The 22374-nt window shown below is 37.3% G+C and overlaps 1 protein-coding gene across 3 annotated transcripts; it reads left to right on the top strand.

Annotated features, from left to right (window-relative positions):
* The first annotated feature begins 137 nt into the window (after window positions 1–137).
* Window positions 138–20604, top strand: LOC128684944 (BTB/POZ domain-containing protein KCTD9). Of its 3 annotated transcripts, none has more exons than XM_053771316.2 (10): window positions 138–361; window positions 5298–5419; window positions 9178–9314; window positions 9896–10004; window positions 12221–12372; window positions 14049–14272; window positions 16463–16658; window positions 17875–18008; window positions 18384–18545; window positions 20356–20604. In XM_053771316.2, the coding sequence occupies exons 1-9, from the start codon at window positions 314–316 to the stop codon at window positions 18507–18509; spliced, it is 1248 nt and encodes a 415-aa protein (XP_053627291.1). In that variant the 5' UTR covers window positions 138–313; the 3' UTR covers window positions 18510–18545; window positions 20356–20604. The 3 variants fall into 3 exon arrangements, with proteins under 3 accessions (XP_053627291.1, XP_053627290.1, XP_053627292.1); XM_053771315.2 differs by having other exon boundaries at window positions 172–361; window positions 9878–10004; window positions 20356–20492; XM_053771317.2 differs by having other exon boundaries at window positions 188–356; window positions 9878–10004; window positions 20356–20492.
* Window positions 20605–22374: the final 1770 nt, after the last annotated feature.

A 22374-nucleotide genomic window follows, 5' to 3' on the forward strand; every position in this document is an offset into this window, starting at 1 on the left:
AGGCAGCCAGCCAGCCAGCCTGCCAGCCTGTCAGCCAGTCAGGCAGCCTGTCAGCCAGCCAGCACAGCCAGCTAACAGCCGGCACAGCCAGCCTGTCAGCCAGCACAGCCAGCCAGCACAACCAGCCAACACAGCCAGCCAGCACAGCCAGCACAGCCAGCCAGCACAGCCAGCCAGCACAGCCAGCACAGCCAGGCAGCACAGCCAGCACAGCCAGCCTGTCAGCCAGCACAGCCAGCCTGTCAGCCAGCCTGTCAGCCAGCACAGCCAGGGAGTGGTGATAATGTTATCAGAGTGACTGACACAGTGAACCATGAAGAGAGTAATTATCTTCAGAAATGGTTCTGGTGTGGATGGTAAGGTGAGCTTTATTAATATCTTGTCTCAATCATCATCATCATCATCATCATCATCATCATCATCATCATCATCATCATCATCATCATCATCATCATCATAATAATAATAATAATAATATTATTATTTATAGACTATAGTTGACATCAGTGACATACTACTATATAGAAAGTCACTTGTTATGCTGAGCATTTCCCGAAAATTAGGTCAATTTTGTCCCAGGATGCGACCCACACCAGTCCACTAACACCCAGGATGTGACCCACACCAGTCCACTAACACCCAGGATGTGACCCACACCAGTCCACTAACACCCAGGATGTGACCCACACCAGTCCACTAACACCCAGGATGTGACCCACACCAGTCCACTAACACCCAGGATGTGACCCACACCAGTCCACTAACACCCAGGATGTGACCCACACCAGTCCACTAACACCCAGGATGCGACCCACACCAGTCCACTAACACCCAGGATGTGACCCACACCAGTCCACTAACATCCAGGATGTGACCCACACCAGTCCACTAACACCCAGGAACCCATTTTACCTTTATGAAGTTGCTCTTGATCCGGGGAAGTAAAGCTGCCTCTCCCCTCACCTTCCTTCCATCTGTTATAGTTATTAACATTATTTACATAGTTGAATAATTAAGATCTGGTTCAGTCTGAACAATATGTCTACTAATAGTTTATTTACATCTACTGTACTCTAATTACTATTTTAGGTGATTAATAAATGTATGGAAGAGGGTAGGGTACCTAGGGATTGGCAGAGAGCATGCATAGTTCCTTTGTATAAAGGCAAAGGGGATAAAAGAGAGTGCAAAAATTATAGTGGGATAAGTCTGCTGAGTATACCTGGTAAAGTGTATGGTAGAGTTATTATTGAAAGAATTAAGAGTAAGACGGAGAATAGGATAGCAGATGAACAAGGAGGCTTTAGGAAAGGTAAGGGGTGTGTGGACCAGGTGTTTACAGTGAAACATATAAGTGAACAGTATTTAGATAAGGCTAAAGAGGTCTTTGTGGCATTTATGGATTTGGAAAAGGCGTATGACAGGGTGGATAGGGGGGCAATGTGGCAGATGTTGCAGGTGTATGGTGTAGGAGGTAGGTTACTGAAAGCAGTGAAGAGTTTTTACGAGGATGGTGAGGCTCAAGTTAGAGTATGTAGGAAAGAGGGAAATTATTTCCCAGTAAAAGTAGGCCTTAGACAAGGATGTGTGATGTCACCGTGGTTGTTTAATATATTTATAGATGGGGTTGTAAGAGAAGTAAATGCGAGGGTCTTGGCAAGAGGCGTGGAGTTAAAAGATAAAGAATCACACACAAAGTGGGAGTTGTCACAGCTGCTCTTTGCTGATGACACTGTGCTCTTGGGAGATTCTGAAGAGAAGTTGCAGAGATTGGTGGATGAATTTGGTAGGGTGTGCAAAAGAAGAAAATTAAAGGTGAATACAGGAAAGAGTAAGGTTATGAGGATAACAAAAAGATTAGGTAATGAAAGATTGAATATCAGATTGGAGGGAGAGAGTATGGAGGAGGTGAATGTATTCAGATATTTGGGAGTGGACGTGTCAGCAGATGGGTCTATGAAAGATGAGGTGAATCATAGAATTGATGAGGGGAAAAGAGTGAGTGGTGCACTTAGGAGTCTGTGGAGACAAAAAACTTTGTCCTTGGAGGCAAAGAGGGGAATGAAGGTGGGGTGTGAAGCATGGGTGATGAATGTTGCAGCGAGGAGAAGGCTGGAGGCAGTGGAGATGTCATGTCTGAGGGCAATGTGTGGTGTGAATATAATGCAGAGAATTCGTAGTTTGGAAGTTAGGAGGAGGTGCGGGATTACCAAAACTGTTGTCCAGAGGCTGAGGAAGGGTTGTTGAGGTGGTTCGGACATGTAGAGAGAATGGAGCGAAACAGAGTGACTTCAAGAGTGTATCAGTCTGTAGTGGAAGGAAGGCGGGGTAGGGGTCGGCCTAGGAAAGGTTGGAGGGAGGGGGTAAAGGAGGTTTTGTGTGCGAGGGGCTTGGACTTCCAGCAGGTATGCGTGAGCGTGTTTGATAGGAGTGAATGGAGACAAATGGTTTTTAATACTTGACGTGCTATTGGAGTGTGAGCAAAGTAACATTTATGAAGGGGTTCAGGGAAACCGGCAGGCCGGACTTGAGTCCTGGAGATGGGAAGTACAGTGCCTGCACTCTGAAGGAGGGGTGTTAATGTTACAGTTTAAAAACTGTAGTGTAAAGCACCCTTCTGGCAAGACAGTGATGGAGTGAATGATGGTGAAAGTTTTTCTTTTTCGGGCCACCCTGCCTTGGTGGGAATCGGCCGGTGTGATAATAATAAAAAAAAAAATATAATTCTCCTACATAATGGTAATGACTTTATATAATAATATACAAACATATATATGTGATTTACTTAGCATAAGCCAAGTAAGTCATATAAATTATTCCATATAATAATTTTTATTTTTACAGATTACATGATACAACTGATATGGACCTATTTAACATTATTTGCATATTATAAAGAAAGTCCCTAGTTATGTGGAGTAATTTTGGGAACTAGGTTAATCTTGCTCCCCAGGATGCCACCCAGAACTGTCAGCTAACATCCAGGTACCTACTGACTGCTAGGTGAATGGGGGCAGCTAGTGTAAGGAAACATACCCAATGTTTTACCAGTGCCAGGGACTGGTACCAGATCCTCAGTGTAATTATTATTATTATTATTATTATTACAATCAAAACTAAGCACTAAACCCACAAGAGCCACACATCATCCTTAGTATGACCAAGCCACAGGCACCCACTGCAGATTTAAGTCTGTTTATTTAGGTACAGGTACACATAAGTGCAATTATCATACATAGTTTATCATATGTATGTAAATTACCCAAAAAGTCAAAGTGACATATTTCCATTGGGAAATTGCTCTGTTTGTGAAAGGAAATTTAAAGAACAAAAAAGACACAATACCGTGACTGGAACAATACAAAAATAACTCGCACGTAGGAGAGAGGAGCTGATGACTATGTTTCGTTCAGACTTTACAAAGTAAATGGTCCAGGTTAGACCGAAACTTTGTCGTAAGCTCTTCTCTCCTATGTGTGGATTATTTGTGTAAAGGAAATTCAAACTTTTGCATCGAAACAACTATGAAAGTGGATGGGACAGACATGGTAACTGTTTAGCTGCAGTGTCTGGAAGAACACGAATTGCTAATCTTAGATGTGATCTACAGACTGTCTACCTAGGTAGTGCATAGTCAACCTTTGTGGAACAGAACTTCTGAGGCATCTCATAACAAAAATGTAAATTTTAAATTTAGACAAATACTGTATACCATTACTATATAATACATGTATGTGTGTGACAGTAGCATCTTGTGTCTTGGTACAGAGTTCCTTCTTCAACTCTGCCTATTGGCATGACCTATTTTCAAGGACCTCAATGGAAATAAGCCACTTTTTTGGGGTTATCCTAGGTAATTTACACTATGTATGATAATTGTACTTATGTGTACCTGTACCTAAATAAATTAACAATGGAAATAAGTCACTCCGTCTGACTTTTTTGGGTTATCCTAGGTTCTCTACACATATGCTGCTATGTATGATAATTCTATGTAACTGTATTTGTGTATACCTGAATAAATTTACTTACTTACTTACTTACTTACTAACATACACTAATGGTCTCCTCCCACCTGTGATGCTGCCTCAAATCTCTTCACTTTACCTGTCTCCAGTATATAGTATCTCCACCCTCATGCTTCTTCTTGAGATTTAGCCGAGTTGAGGAAATGAGCACCTCAGATTACCCTTATTTGACTATTTCTCAGTTTTGTGTACCATTGATATACACTATAATATTTAGCCAAACTGATTGGAGTAATTTGACAGGGTGTTTAAGAGTCTAGTGACTTTCTTGAAATAGACCTGTACTTTTTTTTTTTTAAACAAGTTGTGTCAGAACAAACTAGGGAAAATAAATGGCTGGACTTGGCTGTTACAAACAAGGAATCTCTGATAAATGATCTTGAGGTTGATGAAAAGCTTGGAGAAAGCAATTATAAATCACTTAGGTATTTTAATATAGCCAGTTTAAGTTAATAATGTTTCTCTTACTTCTAGCAGTGATGCATTATCATTTTACCCACCAAAACAGTGGATGATGATACTGAAAATTAAATTTTGCATGGAAATAAGTCACTTTGACTTTTTTGGGTTATCCTAAGTAATTTACACTATGTGTGACCATTGTACTTATGTGTACCTGTACCTAAATAAACTTACAAGGACAGATTTTTAAAGTATCAAATCCTGTTTAACAAGTTTCAAAAGTTTAAACTCCTTTTAAACCAAGATTAGATTCACAGAAACATAAATAACAAATAAGCAAAATATTAGATACATTTCAAAAATTAATTAAGATACAGTATTTTAATTTTAAAAACAATAATTATTTTATAGGGTAAACACTTACCTTGTTGCTCATGAGTACACATCACTGTGTATTAAGCATGCTTTATATATGAAATCAAAGTTGATATTCCTGGTTGTTAATTTGTTCTATAGTATACCTAATTTACGAGATTGGTGGATCTTGCGAGCACCCATTCTTCAATCTGAGCAGTCAGCCTTTGGCTGATCGCTCGGATCCTGCAGTATTTTGATTACTGTTTTTGTTGTTGAAGTTGTCAGGGGTCACCATCAATTACATTGTACTGAGTGGTTTAACTTCAGTCATGTTTAACAAATATGTAATTGCAATGCTTCCTTGGCTAGAGAGCAGTTGAAGTTTACTGAAACTGTTAAACTTTTGGTCTCCTGTAGGTGGAAGCATTTATCAATTAGTCTCCTGTAGGTGGAAGCATTTATCAATTAGTCTCCTGTAGGTGGAGGTGTTAATCTGTTGGTCTCCTGCAGGTGGTGCTGGTGACACACTCCTTAGATGACTTGCTTGCAGCAGCCTCACAGAAGTTGGCCATCAGAGCTGCACATCTCTACACCCCTCAGGGAGGTCTTATTGATGATATCAGACTCATTAGGTAAGAGATTACCCATCTTTATATGTGAGTAGTGTATGGTAGACATAGATTTATACTAAGAACTTGATTTTTAAGAATCAAGGGTCCCTACAATGAAAGGGTTAATGTGTGTTAGATGAAACTTGATACTATCTGTTTGATTCTTATGTATGGTGAATGAAAATCTTGATAGTGGCAACTTGGTTCTAATATACTGTTGTATAACTGTTGTCCAGAGGGCTGAGGAAGGGTTGTTGAGGTGGTTCGGACATGTAGAGAGAATGGAGCGAAACAGAACGACTTCAAGAGTGTATCAGTCTGTAGTGGAAGGAAGGCGGGGTAGGGGTCGGCCTAGGAAAGGTTGGAGGGAGGGGGTAAAGGAGGTTTTGTGTGCGAGGGGCTTGGACTTCCAGCAGGCATGCGTGAGCGTGTTTGATAGGAGTGAATGGAGACAAATGGTTTTTAATACTTGACGTGCTGTTGGAGTGTGAGCAAAGTAACATTTATGAAGGGATTCAGGGAAACCGGCAGGCCGGACTTGAGTCCTGGAGATGGGAAGTACAGTGCCTGCACTCTGAAGGAGGGGTGTTAATGTTGCAGTTTAAAAACTGTAGTGTAAAGCATCCTTCTGGCAAGACAGTGATGGAGTGAATGATGGTGAAAGTTTTTCTTTTTCGGGCCACCCTGCCTTGGTGGGAATCGGCCAGTGTGATAATAATAATAATAATAATAATAGAAGCTTGATACTAGCATCTTGATTCTAAAATACAGTGGATGACACTTGATACTAGCAGCTTGATTCTAAAATATAGTAGATGAATCTTGATACTAGCAGCTTGATTCTAAAATATAGTAGATGAATCTTGATACTAGCAGCTTGATTCTAAAATATAGTAGATGAATCTTGATACTAGCAGCTTGATTCTAAAATATAGTAGATGAATCTTGATACTAGCAGCTTGATTCTAAAATACAGTGGATGACACTTGATACTAGCAGCTTGATTCTAAAATACAGTGGATGACACTTGATACTAGCAGCTTGATTCTAAAATATAGTAGATGAATCTTGATACTAGCAGCTTGATTCTAAAATATAGTAGATGAATCTTGATACTAGCAGCTTGATTCTAAAATACAGTGGATGACACTTGATACTAGCAGCTTGATTCTAAAATACAGTGGATGACACTTGATACTAGCAGCTTGATTCTAAAATACAGTGGATGACACTTGATACTAGCAGCTTGATTCTAAAATATAGTAGATGAATCTTGATACTAGGAGCTTGATTCTAAAATACAGTGGATGACACTTGATACTAGCAGCTTGATTCTAAAATACAGTGGATGAATCTTGATACTAGCATCTTGATTCTAAAATACAGTGGATGACACTTGATACTAGCAGCTTGATTCTAAAATACAGTGGATGACACTTGATACTAGCAGCTTGATTCTAAAATACAGTGGATGACACTTGATACTAGCAGCTTGATTCTAAAATACAGTGGATGACACTTGATACTAGCAGCTTGATTCTAAAATACAGTGGATGACACTTGATACTAGCATCTTGATTCTAAAATACAGTGGATGAATCTTGATACTAGCAGCTTGATTCTAAAATATAGTAGATGAATCTTGATACTAGCATCTTGATTCTAAAATACAGTGGATGACACTTGATACTAGCAGCTTGATTCTAAAATACAGTGGATGACACTTGATACTAGCAGCTTGATTCTAAAATACAGTGGATGACACTTGATACTAGCAGCTTGATTCTAAAATACAGTGGATGAATTTTGATACTAGCAGCTTGATTCTAAAATACAGTGGATGACACTTGATACTAGCAGCTTGATTCTAAAATACAGATGATGAATCTTGATACTAGCAGCTTGATTCTAAAATATAGTAGATGAATCTTGATACTAGCAGCTTGATTCTAAAATACAGTGGATGACACTTGATACTAGCAGCTTGATTCTAAAATACAGTGGATGACACTTGATACTAGCAGCTTGATTCTAAAATACAGTGGATGAATTTTGATACTAGCAGCTTGATTCTAAAATACAGTGGATGACACTTGATACTAGCAGCTTGATTCTAAAATACAGATGATGAATCTTGATACTAGCAGCTTGATTCTAAAATATAGTGGATGAATTTTGATACTAGCAGCTGGATTCTAAAATACAGTGGATGACACTTGATACTAGCAGCTTGATTCTAAAATACAGATGATGAATCTTGATACTAGCAGCTTGATTCTAAAATATAGTAGATGAATCTTGATACTAGCAGCTTGATTCTAAAATACAGTGGATGACACTTGATACTAGCAGCTTGATTCTAAAATACAGTGGATGACACTTGATACTAGCAGCTTGATTCTAAAATACAGTGGATGACACTTGATACTAGCAGCTTGATTCTAAAATACAGTGGATGACACTTGATACTAGCAGCTTGATTCTAAAATATAGTAGATGAATCTTGATACTAGCTGCTTGATTCTAAAATATAGTAGATGAATCTTGATACTAGCAGCTTGATTCTAAAATACAGTGGATGACACTTGATACTAGCAGCTTGATTCTAAAATACAGTGGATGACACTTGATACTAGCAGCTTGATTCTAAAATACAGTGGATGACACTTGATACTAGCAGCTTGATTCTAAAATATAGTAGATGAATCTTGATACTAGCAGCTTGATTCTAAAATACAGTGGATGACACTTGATACTAGCAGCTTGATTCTAAAATACAGTGGATGACACTTGATACTAGCAGCTTGATTCTAAAATATAGTAGATGAATCTTGATACTAGCAGCTTGATTCTAAAATATAGTAGATGAATCTTGATACTAGCAGCTTGATTCTAAAATACAGTGGATGACACTTGATACTAGCAGCTTGATTCTAAAATACAGTGGATGACACTTGATACTAGCAGCTTGATTCTAAAATACAGTGGATGACACTTGATACTAGCAGCTTGATTCTAAAATACAGTGGATGAATTTTGATACTAGCAGCTTGATTCTAAAATACAGTGGATGACACTTGATACTAGCAGCTTGATTCTAAAATACAGATGATGAATCTTGATACTAGCAGCTTGATTCTAAAATATAGTAGATGAATCTTGATACTAGCAGCTTGATTCTAAAATACAGTGGATGACACTTGATACTAGCAGCTTGATTCTAAAATACAGTGGATGACACTTGATACTAGCAGCTTGATTCTAAAATACAGTGGATGACACTTGATACTAGCAGCTTGATTCTAAAATACAGTGGATGAATTTTGATACTAGCAGCTTGATTCTAAAATACAGTGGATGACACTTGATACTAGCAGCTTGATTCTAAAATACAGATGATGAATCTTGATACTCAGAGGTGGCTTGTAGCACCAGTACCTATACTGTTGTACGGCATCAAACTTCTATTTTTAATCATTTTTTGTCTCATTTCAACAAAAAAATAAAAAGTTTCCTTATATGTACATTGAAAACAACATACAACAGATTTTTCTTGTAATATATTTGTCAGTTGCAAATTATTTTAGTGTAAGGTTGATGAAGTCATACGTTTGGCAGTGAGCATCTGGGGGGACTGTAGCTCTGCAGCTCCTATGGATGAGCTGCCACTGTTGATACTAGCAGTTTGATTCTAAAATACAGTAGATGAATCTTGATACTAGCAGCATAATTTTAATGTAAGGCTATTTTTGTGTAACACTGTTGCTTTGTTTTAACAGAGATGATGATATCTTGTATGTGTCAGAGGGTGAAGACTTCCAGCTGCCGGTTCAGCCGAGTCCAGGTGTTAGGCCACCTGGTCACGTTGGTGCCAGGATGACCCCACTCTGTATAGGCACCCCACCTTCTGCCTGCAGTTAGTATTGGTCTCTGTATAAATACTCTAATATTTACACTTGGTCTTATAGTTTGCTTATTTTGCTTCCCACTTTGGGATAAAAGTTAGGCTTTTCCTCAAAGAAGGTAAATTTATTAACAAATGGCAAGTAGCAAAAACAGTGACAGGAAAAACATGGTTAAAAAAAATTGATGCAGTATTTATCACTGGTACCGCCCACAGGATGGGTATGGGGTGCATAATAAACATATTAAACTAACTAACTAACTGCATGTAGGTGTTAAAATGTACTTTAAGCTAATAATTATAAGAGAAAGAGGGTTAAGATAGCTTTTAAGTACATAATTATATGGATAAGCAGATGCTAAAACAATTGTTTAAAATGCAATATGCTATGTTATGCTGTACCCATGTTTGGATGTGGTTAGTTTAGTGTCCGCACTTTTAAGAACTTCAGTAAAATTAAAGATGTTGAAAGGATTGTTACAAAATAGATCATAAGGTTCATAGGTTATTTTATTTAAAATATAATATATTTACAACATTCAGGATTTTCTCGTGTTACCCTTGCAAACTCATAGAGCGTTGCATTTCTCAAGGTGGAGCTTCACCCACAAATGACTGGGTCACACTTAATGTAGGCGGCCAGATCTTCACCACCACACGTGCCACACTAGTCACCAAAGAACCAAACTCCATGCTGGCAAAGTAAAATTTTCTATGTTTATTTGTGGTTTTTGACAGTTTAATTATTACTTTTGTAATAATAAAATGTTGGTTATTCATGTTGGTATTTTTATGAATATGAAAAATCATGATATACTGTGTTACATTTTATTAGATAACAGGAGGGCCCCGCTTATACGGTGGGTTAGGTCTCGGACTACTGCCGTACAGCGAATCAACCTTTTTTCACTTTTATATTAAGTTAGCAATAGAACTAGGCATGAAAAACAATAAAAGGGTAAAAGGTGCATACAGTACATTCATTACTTGCCTTAAAATATTTGTAGTCTTAATGTAGGGTGAGAGGTGAGTAGTATTTATTGAAGGAAGTTCGGTTTGGTAGACCTCCCGGCTACCACACATCACAACTATGTTTATTTGTTTTACTGTGATTGTATATATTTTGTTTATATGATATATAGTGTATTTCTTATATAATTTTTAAAAAAAGTCATAAATGGATTAATGATAATGTTTATAGTAATGTAATATGCAATATTTAAAGTGCCACAGAGCAAGTATTATTATTATTATTATTAGAGTGAACAGGTAGTGGGTGGTCAGACAGACACGTATTAATACCTATTCACTTTTCATACACGCTCATTTTGCATTGTGCATGTATTTGTGAAGCTTTTCATCCTCCACAATACAAACACCTTACTTTGTATACAAGTTGTCTTCACATTGGTGAAGCAGAATAAATAACAGCACTCCCATTCTCATGCAACACACTATTTTTAGAGCAAATGATGCTATGAGTGAAGGCATACTAAAGGAATATTTTTCCACATTTACCCCAGTTATACTATACTGTACACAGCTTCTCTGGTGTTGGACAAGAGAAAACTTAATTGTTGCCATCACTTCTACAAGCAGCCTGGCAACGACATCGCATATTTCTCTATTTATTCTTCTATGGTTGTAATGTATTAGGTTCATATGATATGTAGCTTGTTTCTTATATATATTTGAAAAAATATCATAGGTGTGTTAATAACAAATGCCTATAATAACATAATGTATGACATTTAAAGCACTCCAGAGCAATTATTATTATTATTATTATTCTTTCAACAAACCGGCCGTATCCCACCAAGGCAGGGTGGCCCAAAAAGAAAAATGAAAGTTTCTCTTTTTAAATTTAGTAATTTATACAGGAGAAGGGGTTACTAGCCCCTTGCTCCTGGCATTTTAGTCGCCTCTTACAACACGCATGGCTTACGGAGGAAGAATTCTGTTCCACTTCCCCATGGAGATAAGAGGAAATAAACAAGAACAAGAACTAGTAAGAAAATAGAAGAAAACCCAGAGGGGTGTATATATATATATATATGCTTGTACATGTATGTGTAGTGTGACCTAAGTGTAAGTAGAAGTAGCAAGACGTACCTGAAACCTTGCATGTTTATGAGACAGAAAAATGAACACCAGCAATCCTACCATCATGTAAAACAGTTACAGGCTTTCGTTTTACACTCACTTGGCAGGACGGTAGTACCTTCCTGGGCGGTTGCTGTCTACCAACCTACTACCTAGAATTATTATTATTATTATTATTATTATTATTATTATTATTATTATTATTATTATTTCATCTTCAACACTAGTGTGACACTCTTAGCTATTTTAATGTGTGCCTGCATGCCAGTGTGTATGTTTATTTAGGTACTGGTACACATAAGTACAATAGCATACATGTACTGTATATATAAAATATGCAACAACTTTAAAACACTTGAAATTTTGGAAAGTTTTGAGACAATCAAGAGACGTGGAGCTCATGGAGGATGTAAATGAACAGAGTGGCATGCAGATGCTGTAATAGCGAATCAGGGAGCCACATAAACGAATTTTGGGTTATTTAAAATGTCTGTATTAGTGACTTTCCATAAAGCAAAGTGCTGTAAAGTGGGGCCATCCTGTATTAATTTGCACCGTATTTTTTGGCATATAAGTTGTGCATTTTATCCCACAAAACGTTTTGGAAAATCATCCAGTGCCTTATATGCTCAAGGTCAGGGCCAAGGGTAGGCTTTGAGTTATGCCTTAGTGCTAGGTAAGAGGGTAATTAGCCCTTGAATATGATTGCTGATGTACCGTTATGACGCTTATGTCGTGCGCCTTAAATGCCAGAAAATACGGTACTTACATTAGTCTTTAAAAAAGATCAACAAGCAAGTGTGTGTACTTTTCAGAATGTTTAGTTGTGAGGACAGTAGTCTGCTGCCTAGCAATCGAGATGCCCATGGTGCGTACCTCATAGATCGTTCTTATACGTACTTTGAGCCTCTTCTGAACTTCCTGAGAAATGGTACCTTAATTCTTGATCCCTGTATTAATCCTGAAGGTGAGTTCCTTTGAGATGTTTGTCACTGTTCTTGCTTTACATATGTATGATCCTGAGTCATTTGTAAAACATTTATTAAGGTTACTTTATTATTTTATTACTGTATAGAATCTTATACACCCAAGAGGGTGTATACTGGTAAATCTTTGATGAAAAAGGCACAATACCATGACTGAAACAATGCACAAATACCCCCAAATGTAGGAGACTGAAATTTATGATGACATTGTGGTCTGACTTGGACCATTGACCGGTCACACACAGAAATGCTTTTCTCTGTGTGACCAGTCAACAGTCCATGTAGAATCAAAACATCATCTTAAGTTCATTCTCATATGTGTGGGTTTTGTATATAACTCTTGAATGGATGGAAGCTAGTGTACTTTGCTTTCCAGGAAGAGTTACAAGAGTATAAAGGAGGGCAAGGAGTTTGAGCATCCAGCAGGCATATGTGAGCATGTTAGATCAAAGTGGAGACAGATGGTCTTTAGGATTTGACTTGCTGTTGGGAGTGTGAGCACAGTGACATAAGAAGGATTCAGAAGAGTTGGACTTGGGTTCTAGATGTGGGAAGTACATTGAGGAATGAACATTAAAATGGTATAAAATACCGACAGGTTGTTAGGTAAGACACATATGCAACAGTTAGGTATCTTTAGGTAGGCGAAACGTTTCGAAATAAAGATACCTAACTGTTGCATATGTGTCTTACCTCACATTGAGGAATGCTGGGTGGGGATGTCATAGTTAGGAATGTCATTTGAATGGGATATCCCTGTGCTTCTTGAGAGGAAGCTAGAGCATGTGTTTACTTTGAGTCATCCTACATTAGTGGGAAATGGACAGTGTTAGGAAAAAATTGATTAATCATTACTAATTGTTCTGCTGGATACTATCCACTATGAGTGCAATGAAGGGGCACCCACACAAAGCTTTCATATTGTACTAATAATTGTTTAATTATCATTAAATTGTGGTTTCATGCCTTCCAATATGGCATGAAAAGAGGAATTATCTCACCTCAGTGAAATAATTCCTCTTTTCTTGTAGTAAAGATTAAATAGTGCACAATTTTTTTTGTTAACATTTCTCATGTTATCGAAGGAGCAGGACTATCTAGTTTATGTAACATACCTGGCAAAGGGATATACACGTTATTAATTTATATAACTACTCATGATAAACATCAACATAGTTAAAACAACTGGAAGTTGAGGTTCAGTTATGCAATCATGATAGCAGAAAGTCACTCAGGTTATTTAAATTTTAAGCCAAGATATTTTTCTGTATTTAAATTTATTTTACGTATATGAAGTATTAATTAAAGATTGTAAAATAAAGTACATAACCTTTTAACCCTTAAACTGTCCAAACGTAGATCTTCGTTTTTTCAACATTTGAAAGTATGTAAAAAAACGTAGACCTTCTTTTTTTTTTTTACATTTTTTTTTACATTTTTTTTTACATTTTTTTTTACATTTTTTACATTTTTTACATTTTTTACATTTGTAAAAAACATAGATCTACTTTTGGAGCACTACACATGTGAACGTAGATCTGTTTGGACAGTTTAAGGGTTAATAGAATTTTGACTTAAACATTAATTGATGTAGTTTCCCAGATATGGTACTGTACTCATTAACATGATCATTATCAGCATCCATCCTTCATTATAGGAGTGCTAGAGGAAGCCCGTTTCTTTGGCATAGAGTCTGCTGTGCCTGTGCTGGAAGCTCTCATTACTTCTCGGGAAGAGACACAAGAACTGGAGCCTCTCACTAGACAGCAAGTTGTAGATGCACTCATTACAACACACCACAAAGACGAGCTTAGATTTCAAGGAATCAATCTACGTGGAGCTGACCTTTCCAAGCTAGACCTTCGAAACATTAACTTTAAGGTATAACTTGGAGAAACTCTATTATTCATACCTTTGATGAGTTATAGAGCTTCTACTCCTGGGCTATCACTAGGCTTGTCTGGTGCTAGCCTGGTCGACCAGGCTGAGCAATACGAAAGTTATTTCAGAGAGTCATTTGAGTTATGATGTTCATGCACTTCAGGCAAGAGAGTTGTTAACCCCTTGAGGGTCCGTGCCGTAGATCTACGGCTTTACATTGAGGGTCCAAATCGTAGATCTACGTCATGAGCTCAGCTCGCTCTGATAAGCTGTGAGCAGTAAATTTTGGCCTTGATATGAGAGAATACATCTATGTGGTATGTGTGCACCATATAAAACAAATCCTGCAGCACATAATGCATAATGAGAGAAAAAACTGAGACCATAATTTTCGATTAAAACAGCGACTTTGCAGTGTTTTTTCGTATGTTTTTTATAGTTGTATTTGCGATTTCTTGGTCTCATTTTATAGAATGGAACACATTTTACAGAAATTGAGATGGTTTCACAATGAAAAGGACCTTGAAATGAGCTCAAATTAGCAGAAATGTTCGATTTTTACCAAAGTTCAAAAGTAAACAAGTCATGCCACGTGTCCAATACACATCAACTGGTGAGTCTAATATTCTTTCACAAGTGTGCTGATATTATTTATACCATTTCTACACTAATGCAGTAGTCTGCATAACAGTAAATCTTCTACTTTTTGTGAGAATAAAAATTCAAAGTGGAAAACAAAAGAAATGTAAGAGGGGCCTGGGGATGTGACTAATGAACAGAAAACTTGCTATTTTAGTGCCAGGAATGTCTTTCTTGTTTATTCTGGACCCTATTTGGAAATTGGCATCTGAAATTTGTGTGAAATTGGCAAAATTGCCAATTTCTAACCACTTTATTGGATAGTTGAAATTGGTAAATGGGTGGTTTCTTGTACTCATTCGATAGACAAAATGGAGTTCTAGCGAAATAAATATGATTTTTGTTGACTAGTACACAGGAATTGGCCGAAAATAGGGCTCAAAGTGGGCAGAATTGCCGATGCTTAAACATCGTTGAGACCGCTAACTTCGTGAGAGCATAATTCCGTAAGTTTTCCATCAAATTTCATACTTTTGGTGTCATTATGATCGGGAAAAGATTCTCTCTCATTTCATAAGAAAAAATCTTTTTTTTTTTTTTCCAAAAAATTTTCGACCCTGAGAACGAGTTTAGAAGAGGGCCTCTCGACTCTGAAATGGTTAATACTGGAAATGGCTTGAAACTGAGCTCAAAGTAGCAGAAATGTTAAATGTTTGCTGATGTTCAAGAGTAAACAAATGACCTCACATGTCTAATACACGCCTGCTGGTGCATCTAATATACGTTCACAAATGTGCTGATATTATTCATACAATTATTACAATATTGCATAACAGTAAATCTTCTATTTTTTGGTTTGAATAAAAATTCATTATGTGAATGAAAAATCAAAATGGAATTCATTAGTAAAGCCTGAAAACATAACTAATGAACAGAGGAAATGTTAGTTTAGTGCCAGGAATGTCTGCATTGTTTATTCTGGACCCTATTTTGAAATTGGAGTATTTTGAACTTTGCATTAAATTGACCAAATTACCAATTTCTGATCACTTTATTTTGTAGTTGGAACAGTTGAGTTGGCGAATTCTTGTGCTCAGTCGATAGAATAGAAGTAATACTAGTGAAATAGCTAAGAATTTGGTCGACTGGAATAATGTAATTGGCCTAAAATGGGAGTCAAAGTCCGCAAAATTGCCGATGCGTAAATATCGCTGCCACATCAAAATTCGCGAGAGCATAATTTCGTCAATTTTCCATCAAATTTCGTACTTTTTGCTTTATTACCTTCAGAAAAAGATTCTCTGCCATTTCATTCGAAAAATAACAAAATTATTTTTTGAAAATTCTTGGACACTGGTGCACCTTTTGAAATTTGGCCTCTGGACCCTGAAAGGGTTAAATAAGCTATGATGAATATGTTTTCTCTTTTTGATCATTCTTGGTAGGGAACTACTGTTATATTCACTGCTTACAGTGGTGTGTGTTGTGTGTTCCTTGAGTGTTCCTGGAGTGAAGCTGAGCTCTGTTGTGACAACAGGAGGAAATACCTCAATTAGTTGGTTACATATTCTTCTAGGAAATGCAGTATTTGGCCCATCATCTTGTACTCAGTTCGCAGATCTGTCACGGTGCAACTTGGCGGGCGCCAACATGAATGGGTGCTGTCTGGAGCGTGCCAACCTCTGTGGAGCCAACTTGGAAGGAGCACAGCTACTTAATGTGAAGCTTCTCTGTGCAAACCTTGAGTCTGCAAATTTGCGTGCATGTAACTTTGAAGACCCAGCAGGAACACGTTCCAATTGTGAAGGCAAGCATTGATGGCACTCTTTATTATAATTCTGTATAGTTTATTTTGGATTTTCATGGCTTGTTCTGTTTTTTTTCTAAATCTGTTAGTATAGTCAACCACTTTTTGTAGATTTTTTTTTGTCATTCATTAGCAGACTTTTGTTTCTATTTTCTTTTCTGTTTATTTTGTGATTTACCTCATCTTTAACAACCCTAAATGTTGATGGTCTCTATTTATAATTTTTTTTAAGTGCTGGCTGTCTACCACTGAGGCAGGGTGACCCAAAAAAGAATCACTTTCATCATCATTAACACTGTCACTGTCTTGCCAGAGGCACAAAAATATGACAGTTAAGATGTTACTTCAAACAGCAAATATCCTAAACCCCTCCTTTAGAATGCAGGCACAATACTCCCATCTTCAGGACTCAAGTCTGGCTAACTGGTTTTCTTGGTTCCCTTCACAGAATATTACCTTGCTCACACTCCAACTCATTTCTTCAAGTCAGACCTCAAGGCTCTCATTCCTTATAAATTTCTTTCACTCAGTTTATTTTGTATCAACTTCCAACTTTTTTTTTTCCATGTTCTTCCAGATACCTTTCAAACTCTTCTTCCAAATCTACAGGTAATACTGTTATTTCCAGACAGCAGTTATAGCAACTCTTGTTTTTGTATCAGATTACCATAGTTATCTTTTAGAACACACCTTTCCCAGACCCTCATAACATTCACTTCTCTTAAAATCTGTAACTGTTTAACCCCTCAAGGAAGGTTCCTTGATGTTGGTGAGGGGCTCTTGATTGAGGGAATTGGATCTGTGCTCCAGTTCCCCGAATTAAGCCTGAATGCCTTCCACATCCCCCCCCCAGGCGCTGTATAATCCTCCGGGTTTAGCGCTTCCCCCTTGATTATAATAATAATAATAATGTAACTGTTTAAACTACAGTTGTAGCAACATTCATCAATGTCTTAGGTCTACTTTTATTGAAAACCATTTCTATTCACTTGCACTTAACCTGTGCCTCAATCTTTTAAAAAAGAAAGGCTGTATTACTAATATAAATACTAATATATGTAAGTACATCATCTTCATGACTTGACATTCAGATCTAGAATATATTATGTTTATTTTCATTATTTATAAAATAGGTATTGGTAATATTAAAATTAAGTAAAGGATTTCATAGTTTATAAGTTAATAAAAAATATAATGTATATGATTGATTTTGAAGGTGTCAACTTGCGTGGTGCTGTGCTGGAGGGCAGCATGCTAGCAGGTGTTAATTTGCGAGTTGCCACACTCAAGAATGCAAACCTCAAGAACTGTGACCTGCGTGCAGCTGTACTTGCTGGTGCAGACCTTGAGGTGGGTTCATCTCTCAACAGACTTTGGAGAAAATTTAATGTTCTTTTGGTGTCATAGTATATTTGACTTCTGAGTAGATCTAGCACTGTTGCCTGGCATATCACTTGTGTAAATCCTTAACTCACAAGTAGTGGTCATCATTAGTCAGGACACAGCTCACTACTCTATTATTATTATTATTATAATCAAAAAGAAGCGCTAAGCCACAAGGGCTATACAGCTCACTACTCTATAAACATAGCTTTGATAACAAACATATTCAGTCATTCATATTGTCTTTGAACTCTCACACTTTTGTCAGCTCTTTTCTTCACGTAAGTTTCCTATGGAGTCTCTTTCTTTCATGTTCATATTTCATTTCTTTTTTTTTACCAGAACTGTGACTTATCTGGGAGTGATCTGCAAGAGGCAAACTTAAGAGGAGCAAATTTAAAGGATGCTGCTTTTGAGCTCATGCTGACACCTCTGCACATGTCACAGACCATGACCTGTGATCTGTGACAACATCCACACATTCCAGCTACCAACAACTGCCAGGTTAGATTTTTTTGTCTTTAACCCTTTCAGGGTTTTGGACGTACTAGTACGGCTTACGCACCAGTGTCCATGACGTACTAGTACGCATAAATTCTAGCACCTTCAAATCAAGTGAGAGAAAGCTGGTAGGCCTACATATGAAAGAATGGGTCTATGTGGTCAGTGTGTGCAGTATAAAAAAAAAATCCTGCAGCACACTGTGCGTAATGAGGAAAAAAAAACTTTGACTGTGTTTTTAGATTAAAGCAGACACTTTGCACTTTATTTTTGTATGGTATTTATTGTTGTATTCTAGTTTTCCTGGTCTCATTGTATAGAATGGAAGACATATTACAGAAATTGAGATGATTTTGACTGGTTTTACAATGAAAAGTACCTTGGAACTGAGCTCAAAGTAGCAGAAATGTTCGATTTTTACCAAAGTTCAAAAGTAAACAAATCATGCTAAGCGTCCAATACACGTCAACTGGCGAGTCTAATATTCTTTCATAAGTGCGCTGATATTATTTATACCATTTCTACACTAATGCAGTAGTCTGCATAACAGTAAATCTTATTTTTTTGTGAGAATAAAAATTCAAAGTGGAAAGCAAAAAAAAGTAAGAGGGGCCTGGGGACGTGACTAATGAACAGAGGAAATTTTATTTTAGTGCCAGGAATGTCTCTCTTGTTTATTTTGGACCCTATTTGGAAATTGGCATCTTTTGAAATTTGTGTGAAATTGGCAAAATTGCTAAATTCTGACCATTGTATTGGATAGTTGAAATCGGTAAATTGGTGGTTTCTTGTACTCATTCTATAGAAAAAATGGAGTTCTAGCGAAATAGTTATGATTTTTGTTGACTAGTACGCCAGAATTGGCTGAAAATAGGGCTCAAAGTGGGCAAAATCGCCGATGCGTAAACATTGTCGAGACCGCTAACTTCGCGAGAGCATAATTCCGTAAGTTTTCCATCAAATTTCATACTTTTGGTGTCATTATGATCGGGAAAAGATTATCTTTTCACAAGAAAAAATAATTTTTTTTTTTTTGAAATTTGGGCGACCCTGAGAACAAGTCTCTGAGAGGGCCTGTGGACCCTGAAAGGGTTAATACATTGGCTGTTTCCCATCAAGGCAGGCGATTCAAAAAGAGAAGAAACGAAAGTGTTCCTTAATTACATTTAGTAATTTATACAGGAAAATGGGTTACCGGTTAGAGATTATTATTATTATAATCAAAAAGAAGCGCTAAGCCACAAGGGCTATACAGACCGGTTAGAGATACCTGCACATAATTAGACAAAAATTAGCTTAGATTTTGTAAGTTGAGCTTGCATTTTACTGGGTAATTTGAATAATTAAAAGTATTCTGTTGATCTATGTATGGTGCCGCTTCAGCCTTGCTTGCTCTTGCTAATAGAGTGGAGCCCATTACACAGAAAAGTAACCGAGTATAAAATCTCCGATATTGAAAGGAGATAAGCAGCACTGTATGACCCTTGTGGGTTTAGTGCTTAGTTATGATGATGATAATAATCAAAGGAGATAAGCTGTATCAGGTGAATATTCTGGGGTATAAGTTGTATGAGTGAAAATAGGTTAGTGGGTCCATTAAGAATAGGAATTGAGAAATAACATAATCTTTTAGCACCTCTACATGATTTAAGTCAAAATGATGGTAGAAACTATGAAAATAGAGTAGGAGAAAGCACCTCATGCTGAGAATGTAAAACAGAAACAGCAGTCAGTCAGAACATTTTAACTGTAAGTAATGTTTTTCTGATGTATGTTGTATCCTATTATTGTCCTATTCCATTTTTATTTTCAGTGTCTTTGAGACCAATGTCAAGCACTGTGTGGGATGACCTAAACAGTGCAAGTGTAACGGGTCGAAGCCTCGCAGGTTTGACGAACCCAACTAGGCTGTGACATAGGTGCGAGCAAGGCTGCTTCTGAAGATTTGCCTTGGATTTATTGAATGCTTTTTGTTATTTTTTTTGCATAATATTGTGTGGAAGAATGCCCAAAAGTGAATATACTAATTGTAGTATTTGTGAATAAATGTATTTGTCATGATTATAGGACTATTATATAATATCCTGAGGGGGAGAGAGAGAACTGGCTGCTTTGTTACAAAGACTTGCTGGTTCTATTATTATTATAATCAAGGGGAAGTGCTAAACCCGGAGGATTATACAGCGCCTGGGGGGGGGGGGATGTGGAAGGCATTCAGGCTTAATTCGGGAAACTGGAGCACAGATCCAATTCCCTAAATCAAGAGCCCCTCACCAACATCAAGGAACCTTCCTTGAGGGGTTGCTGGTTCTAGCATGGAGCATGGTAAGGCAAATTGAATGTAAGTATCCACTCACTTGCTTTGTATGTTTCTGCATCTGTGATTTTTCACTTAAAAGTTAAATTTTATATAACATCAATAATGAATTTGAACAGAGTTGTCAGTTGCTCTTTGTCAATGACATGGTTCTTTTGGAAAATTCTGAAGAGAAGTTTCTAAATTTGGTGGAGAAATTTGGTAACATACAGTATGTAGAAGATTAAAAGTGAGCATAGGAAATATCAAGGTTGATGAGGGAACAAAAAAAAAATCTAGGCAATGATAGACTGAGTATCAGATTGCAGGGAGGTAGAATGGAGGAAATAAACATGTTCAAATATATGGGACTGGACATATCAACGAAAGATCTATGAAAAATGAGACAAACCACTGAATAAATGAAGGGAGAAAAGATAGGTAGTGTGTTGAGGGATCTGTAGAAAGAAAAGTTTATCTTCTGGAGGTCAGAAGAAAAACTTATTTTGGTATCACTATACTGTACTCTGGTACAGGGTAGCAATACCAATACGTTTGAATGGGCTTTGAACATTGCATCTAGGAAGTTAGAGGCAATGGGGATATGTTTAAGATCAATGTACGCTGTGAATATTATGCAGAGGTTGGAATGCAGAAATTAGAAGATGGTGTGGAATCATTCAGGGGAGAGGGCCTGAGGTGGTTTGAGCATTTAAAGAGGATAGAGGGTAAGATAGGATGGCAAAAAGGGTGTATAACTCTTGGAAGGTAGATAGGAGGGGTAGAGGTCATCCCAGGAGCAGTTGGAAGGAGAGGATAAAGGCAGCATTGAAATTTAGGGGCTTGTATGAGCATGTTGGGTAGGAATGAATTTAGACGAGTGGTTTTTCAATAGACATGCTATTGGAATGTTAGCAAGGTAACTTTTATGAAATTCAGGGGAAACCGAGTCCTAGAGGTTAGAAGTGCAGAGTTGGCACTCTAGAGGAGAGATAGTGGACATCAGAACTGATGTCAGCACTTCAGACAAGACAATAATTGAATGAATGATGGTGAATATTTCCATCTTTGGGTTACTCTGCCTTAGTGGGGAAACAGTCAGAGATAAAATATCTACATACAGCAGTATAACTTTACAAGGGGCAGTGGTATTATATATTTTGAATTGTAATGTTTTTTCTTGGAATATTTCCATAATTATTACAATATTATTAATATTTTTTAGGTAGTGGGTTGGTAGACAGCAACCACCCAGGGAGGTACTACCGCCCTGCCAAGTGAGCGTAAAATGAAAGCCTGTATTTGTTTTACATGATGGTAGGATTGCTGGTGTCTTTTTTTTTGTCTCAAACATGCAAGATTTCAGGTATGTCTTGCTACTTCTTACACTTAGGTCACACTACACATACATGTACAAGCATATATATATACACATACCCCTCTGGGTTTTCTTCTGTTTTCTTTCTAGTTCTTGTTTATTTCCTATCTCCATGGGGAAGTGGAACAGAATTCTTCCTCCGTAAGCCATGGATGTTG

The sequence above is a fragment of the Cherax quadricarinatus genome, chromosome 5, assembly GCF_038502225.1.
Source record: "Cherax quadricarinatus isolate ZL_2023a chromosome 5, ASM3850222v1, whole genome shotgun sequence".
Taxonomy (NCBI): domain Eukaryota; kingdom Metazoa; phylum Arthropoda; class Malacostraca; order Decapoda; family Parastacidae; genus Cherax; species Cherax quadricarinatus.